This window comes from Pinus tabuliformis, chromosome 8 (assembly GCF_031772625.1).
Source record: "Pinus tabuliformis cultivar Carrire ecotype Pingquan chromosome 8, CPIR1, whole genome shotgun sequence".
Taxonomy (NCBI): Eukaryota; Viridiplantae; Streptophyta; class Pinopsida; order Pinales; family Pinaceae; genus Pinus; species Pinus tabuliformis.
The window spans coordinates 1,987,699,544-1,987,706,327 of NC_142294.1; the positions used below are offsets into that span (position 1 = coordinate 1,987,699,544).

General features: G+C 30.6%; 1 protein-coding gene across 1 annotated transcript; it reads left to right on the forward strand.

Moving 5' to 3' along the window:
- Positions 1 to 3,972: 3,972 nt before the first annotated feature.
- Positions 3,973 to 4,875, forward strand: LOC149244413 (MLP-like protein 423). Its single transcript, XM_089368000.1, has 2 exons — positions 3,973 to 4,204; positions 4,486 to 4,875. Exons 1-2 carry the CDS (start codon positions 4,030 to 4,032, stop codon positions 4,764 to 4,766), a joined length of 456 nt encoding a protein of 151 aa, XP_089224126.1. The 5' UTR covers positions 3,973 to 4,029; the 3' UTR covers positions 4,767 to 4,875.
- The last annotated feature ends 1,909 nt before the right edge of the window (positions 4,876 to 6,784 follow it).

Sequence of the window (6,784 nt, forward strand, 5' to 3'; positions counted from 1 at the left end):
GGGTGAGGTGGTGTTCTCCCCAACTCACTCTCTAGGAAGAATTGAGGCTCCCGCAACAATGGAATCCTTGGCTGCGCAAATTCAAGACATTCAGCTCAATCTTAACATCATTCCCGACCACATGTATGAAGAACTTAATGAACTTGTCACATACATGAATGATATTCAGTGTAGTGAGAATGATATATTGGAACAACTAGATTCTCTTCGTCCAAACCACTGCAAAACAAATTACCACCTCTGTAACATGGAAACTCTAGTGGAACATATTGATTTTCACATGTATGAGCATGATGGCTATATTGTAGCCCCTCGTGCTCCCTCCTCATCCCCCTTCATGAAATGTTGTTGTTGGTCTTTGTTGCTTTTTTGTTACTATGCCACGGGGAAATAATGTTTGTAAAGCTCTATCTATGGCATCCTCAGGCCCTCTACTCCAACAAGTCTGATCATAATGAAGAAAATGGGGTTGTTGAGAGATCTTCTGTAATCTTTGTTTTCATAAAAAACTGATGAAATTTTTTTGATCCACAAAATAAATAAATAGATAAATAAAGTAAAAAAAAAATATTAAAACTGGATTTATTAAAAATAAAATATATTTATTAAAAAAATAGAAATTAAGAATATATTTATTAAGAGGGATTTTCGCAGCACTTTAAAAATAAATGAAAATTATTTTTTTTTCACCATAATTTAAGCAAATATTAATAAAATGAAAAAAAAAGATAATTGTTTGAATCTTTGAGAGATGAGCTGTGCAGGAGTTTCGCTTGTCAGTGTAGGAGTTTTCCATGTCCGACCTTTCACTCATGATGGGTGGAGTGTCCACCCTAAACGTGGGACATGGGAAACACCTACACAGTTCATCTCCGAATGATTCAAACAAGAAAAAGAGAAAGAGAATGTCAATAAAATAATTTGACTTATGATTCCAAATTCAATTAATAATGTAAATTCACTTATAACTCATATTTAATTAGTTTGAAAGAATAAATGATAATGTTGGAGGAAAGTAATATTAGATAAATTCAAAAAAAGATCAATTCTTAAGGATTAGGTAAATTGATAAAAGGATCAATTAATAATCATAATAATAAAATTGACAAAGATAAAAATGATGGTAATAAAAAGGTTAATCAAAATAATCATGATAATAATGAAAATGAGGAAAAAGAGAAAAAAAGGTATAATTAAGGGAGGAAGGAGAGCACATGACCATGGAGAGGAAAAACCAAACACATGAGAAAATATAACAAATAATAGATAATACAAAGAGAAGAAGGAATTATAAAATAAGGAGAGAAGAAAAGGGAGGCAAGTAAAGAGGGAGGGGAAACAAGAAATAAGATGATTAGAGAGCTGAAAACTTAGTAAAGGAGTTTGAACCAATTGGCTTACCATCAAAGTTTAGAAGAATCATTTGTTGCTTAAACTTCAAATAATAATTATAAAACAACTAAGAAAACACTAAATCAAAATAAATAACTTCAAACCTATAAAAAAAAAAAAAAAATTAATCACAAATTTGTGAATTATTCTGATACCAATATAGATTACATTGTTTTTATTAAAACATTAATAAATATCATAATTAAAAAATAAATTAAAATTATTTAAAATATAATTATATAATTAAAAATTTCCTTATTTCTTAAAAAAAACTCATTTACATTTTTTTTAATTAGTTTATTTCAACTCAATATTATCTTATTCCACTGCATAATTACATAAATTATTTAAAAAAAAACATATATATATTTATTAATTCACTTACTCCAACCGAATATTTTAATAACCCAGTCTAACTCGTGTGCCAAACTAGATTAAAACATATATATATTTATTAATTCACTTACTCCAACCGAATATTTTAATAACCCACTCTATTCCAAACGGAGTTGTCTATAATGCGACTTTTTGGAGATTCCGGTGACGAAATCCGGCGGAAGAAATTGAGGTTAAATCTTGATTTGTTGCAGTTAAAATGGTTTTTTAACTGCATATTTGGATTCAGCACCCTGAAAAACCCCTGGGACGCTTTGATTGTGCAGAAACTAGCTATCAAACATGTGATTCCAATAAATTGCTGCCGGATTTTGACCGGAAAAACCCACCGGAAAGACTTCCAAAAAGTCTCATTATAGACAACTGCATTCCAAACTAGATTAAAAGAAAGTGAAAGTAAATCCTAATAAAAGTGTTATTTTCTCTCGTGTTTCGAGCCAAATGAAGTGAAGGTATAAAGATTATTCGTCGGTTAGAATTTACATGTAACATAATGAGGTGATATTCATTTACATGTAACATAATGAGGTGAAATTTTAGTTTTTTTGCTTGGATAAGAATAAATATTATAGACCGGTTTAACATAATAACGTAGTTTTTGTTTAAAGTGCATTTTGATTCTAAAAATAGAGTCAATATCTTTGAAAATTATAGAGAAATTGTATAAATTTTAATAAATTAAAATTATATAATTATTTATATATATATATATATATATATATATATATATATATATATATATATATTTAATTTAATTTAATAGTTTAATAATTTTAATTTTTAGGATATTATGTTTTATTTTTTATTAAAAATATTGTTTTATTTTTCCATTTAAAATTTATTTTTGAATGTATAAATGTATCTTGCATGGTTTATGTAAATTTCAAAATTCAAATTTGTGATTTCAATAAATCTTTAGTATTTTTTTATATAAAATTGGAGAGAAAATATATCCTTCAAAAAACCAAAACTTCAAAAAATTAAACTATTACGCTTTCAACTGGGTTTCAAACAAAATCAACAAAAAAATATATTAATTAAAAAAGGAAAGAAACTTCCACACACTATTACTTTACATAACCGAACATTTTAAGGATGAAAAATTATTTTAAAGTGTAGAAACTTTGGTGAATCTTACTATTCTATGTCCATTCTTAAATGTTTGAGCATATTTTTATGGAAATATTCATGTTTCCAATGATTTTATATGGTTTCTATAAAATTTGAGTGATTTTTAAAGTAATATAATATTACACTATAACAATTGGCCGAATTTTGTATGCTTCTTTATTATTATTATTATTATTCAATTTTTAGGTCAAGGCTAAGGGAAACACCAAATTCGTGTATGTGACCCTTTGTTTGTGGGACAAAAGACCCACCTCCACTCAAAGATTTGACTACTAAGTCTACCAAGACATACATACTCTACCCATCTGGTTTTTAAACTTATGACCTGTTAAGAAAAACACCAACTTGTAACTTATAAAAAACATATATTTTTAACCATTACATCTACTCAAAACAATTTTAAATAAAATAAAAAACAATAAAAAACAAAATAATAAATAATGATAAAATAATCTTAATATTGTTATATTTTATATGATTCCTTCAAAGCCAAATTAAGTGAGGCAATGGAGCCTCAAATCACTTGGACTTTGCCAAAGTTAAAGTAAATTGAGACAAAGTCCTCTAAGGAGGCGGAGGAATTGCTCGGACGGCTAAAAGTGGTCGCAATTTGGTTTAAAAAATTTCAAAAAATCTTATAAAAGCAGTGTTTGAATCGTGTTTTTGATGATGGAAATGAATTCAGCACCATCAAAAATGTGTAAGACACCAAAAATGTTAAAATTTAATAACTATAACTTTAAATTACAAAAATCTAGCAAATATGATCCAAATTTCCATAACTTTCCAAACCAACTCCTCCTACCCGAATTGAAACCATATAGTTGAAAGCAATAACTACATAATTTTAATTGGTGACTGAACTCTTCCATTCACATTTACGCAAACTTCCGAGATCACGAGGACATCATCACATGTTTACAGCTCACAGCGCCTAATTATACACGCGTTCTTCATTGTTTCGCCCAGTGCATTTATGGCTATATCATCATTTCTGTGCTGGCACCGCCTACATATACTCCTTAAGACCTCCCACCTCCCAACACTGGTAGCCTTCCAACACATAATTTTGGTTTTGCTCTGCTTGTTGTAAGGCTTCAGCTGAAAAAAATGGCGCAAACTGTGAGCGTGGAGATAGATTTGAAGGTTTCTGCTCAGAAACTGTGGGGTGCCATTCAGGATTCTGCAACCTTATTTCCGAAGATAATGCCCTCTCATTTCAAAAGCATTGAAGTCATCGGAGATGGTAACGTGGGCACCATCCGCAAAATGAAATACGGAGAAGGTAGGAAACAACTCCCATTTCCAAATCTGAGTTTTGGAAATCAAAATCATGTAATGTGCAGAGGTTTCAGAATCTGTTTTACAGTTATGCATGGTAGAATATATGGCTTTTACTCAAACACTCTTGAATATTTAAATGGATGGTAGAAATTTGAACTAGCATTAGATTTTAAAATATTTTCGAAATCTAGATTAGATTCATTAGATCTATACTACGTTATTCTTTTGCCTCCAAATTTACTTAAAGAGTATAATGAAAAAATCCTGATTGGTTGGTTACAGGAATGAAAGGGGCGACCCATGCATCCGAGAAAATTGAAGTATTGGACGAAACAAATATGACCGTTACTTATACGGTGATCGAGGGCGAGATTCTGGGCATATTCAAAGTCTTCAAGCCGACCTTGAAGGTAATTCCAGGAGCTGATGCCAATTCCTCCAAATTAAACTGGAACGTTGAGTTCGAACCAGCAGGCAACGCAACTCCCCCAACAGAGCCAATCAAGGAAGCAGCCATCAACACATTTAAGGCTGTGGAAGGATATCTGCTGACAACAGCTTGAGTTTCACATGGACGATATCATGTTTAGTATAATAGAATAATGGATCACAGTGTTGATTGCCACAACCTTGTCCTCCGCAGTCTCTTCGCGCAAGGAAATCGTTCCATGCTGAGAGGCTTTTTATATAATTGGATATAAAGTTATTCATATATTTCATATATTTAGATTCACATCTTTGTTTTGCATCCATTGTTAGGGTTTTAAGTTACCAATCAACCATGATCTTCAATTTCTTGAAGATTTTTTGTTTTTTTTTTTTTTTTATTCATGTAGCTTTTGGAGTCAATCTAAAATTTGAGAGATCTACTACGTTTGGAGGATATTTTGTTAATCTATCACCATCCAAACTAAATTAAGCATATGATGTTGGTTACTAATTATTAAAATTAAGCATATGATGTTGCTTACTAATTAGCTGAAAAAAACACACGCACACGTTGCTGTAACACAACATGGGCTGCACATAAAATATTCACTGACAATTTTCTTGTCCTTTCCTTGGATAAGAGCACTATTTATCTCGGGTATACTATAGCCCTCTATCATTATTTATATAGAAAGTGAAAAGTTGAATGCATATTTGTACAGTTTTTTTTTCATAAAAAATTAAATTAGTGTAGATTTATTTTAACTTTCCATTTATTTACTGCTTAGAGATGTCAATATACTTTATTCTTTTAAAAGTTTGGTAGACTAGTTAGTTTAATTCTCTGTTAAATAGACTATATTCTACACTAATATTATGGGTTCTCATAAACTTTTAGCTCAAAAATCACTTTACCTTAATTACCCAACAAAAATTAATAAAAAAAATAATAACATAGCGTTATTTTTATTTAATTTCAAATTTATCTTAACTACCTAACAAAAGTTCATTTAAAAACAACAATGTAGAATTTTCATTGTAACATAAAGTTATTTTCATTTTATTTTGAGAGAGTTAAAATATTTACATTACATTAATCTTATCAAAATATTTACAAGACACAATAAAACATTACACCATCTATTAAGCCTCTCTTCTCAAAAATATATTTTTATTAAAAAATATATTTAATAAATAAAAATGATATTAAAAGTATTCTTGAAATTTTAAATTTTTTGATGTATTAAAATACATTTTAATTAACAGAAAAAATAATGATTTCACACAAAATTGTGGCACTACCTTGTATATATTAAAGAAAGTTAAAACATTCAAAATAATACTTCATATACTCTTCAAGGCCTGGCAACTTTCTTGTAATAGTAGGGCACAACGCATGACCACTAACCTTGTCGTAATCTAAGAATCCGGGCTCATAAGCTCGGGTTGTTCTTACCCATTTCCCCCATTTCTATGGAATGAACCACCATAGAACCACACTACCGGTTTACGCCATTGTAATGAAATGATATATTATGGTCCACGAGGCTAAAAGTAGTCTATGAGACCATTAGTTCCTTGTTTTTTGCTCATTCCTTTTTCGATTCAAATTGATGATGAGCTGACCCAACCTTCCAACAATCCCCTCGCTAAAAAAGACAATGCCAAGAAACTGATGCTAACATGTTCTCTTTGAATGCATCACATTCCAAAATGAAATGTTTTTCGGATTCCATAGCCCTAGACGTGCAAAATGTACACACCCTTTCTTCCCAAGCTTCTTTAGGCCTTTTCCATCGTCCTGTTTCACACCAAAGTTGATGTGAGTTGGTCCTTAATTGAGCAATAAGAACCTTGTCCCTCCATGAAATGCTAGCTCCAATGAACTCTTTTGTTGTAAATCACACGTAGGGTTGAATTCCTCAATGTAATATTTCTTATTTCTACCCAACTCTTTTCCCCATACCTATGAAATGTTTTTCGGATTCCATAGCCCTAGACGTGCAAGATGTACACACCCTTTCTTCCCAAGCTTCTTTAGGCCTTTTCCACCATCCTGTTTCACACCAAAGTTGATGTGAGTTGGTCCTTAATTGAGCAATAAGAACCTTTTCCCTCCATGAAATGCTAGCTCCAATGAACTCTTTTGTTG

Excerpts from the sequence above, each read along its gene's own strand:
- LOC149244413 (XM_089368000.1), top strand. The coding sequence starts at position 4,030 with ATGGCGCAAACTGTGAGCGTGGAGATAGATTTGAAGGTTTCTGCTCAG. Across the intron at positions 4,205-4,485 it reads CAAAATGAAATACGGAGAAG|GAATGAAAGGGGCGACCCAT; the intron begins GTAGGAAACAAC and ends GGTTGGTTACAG.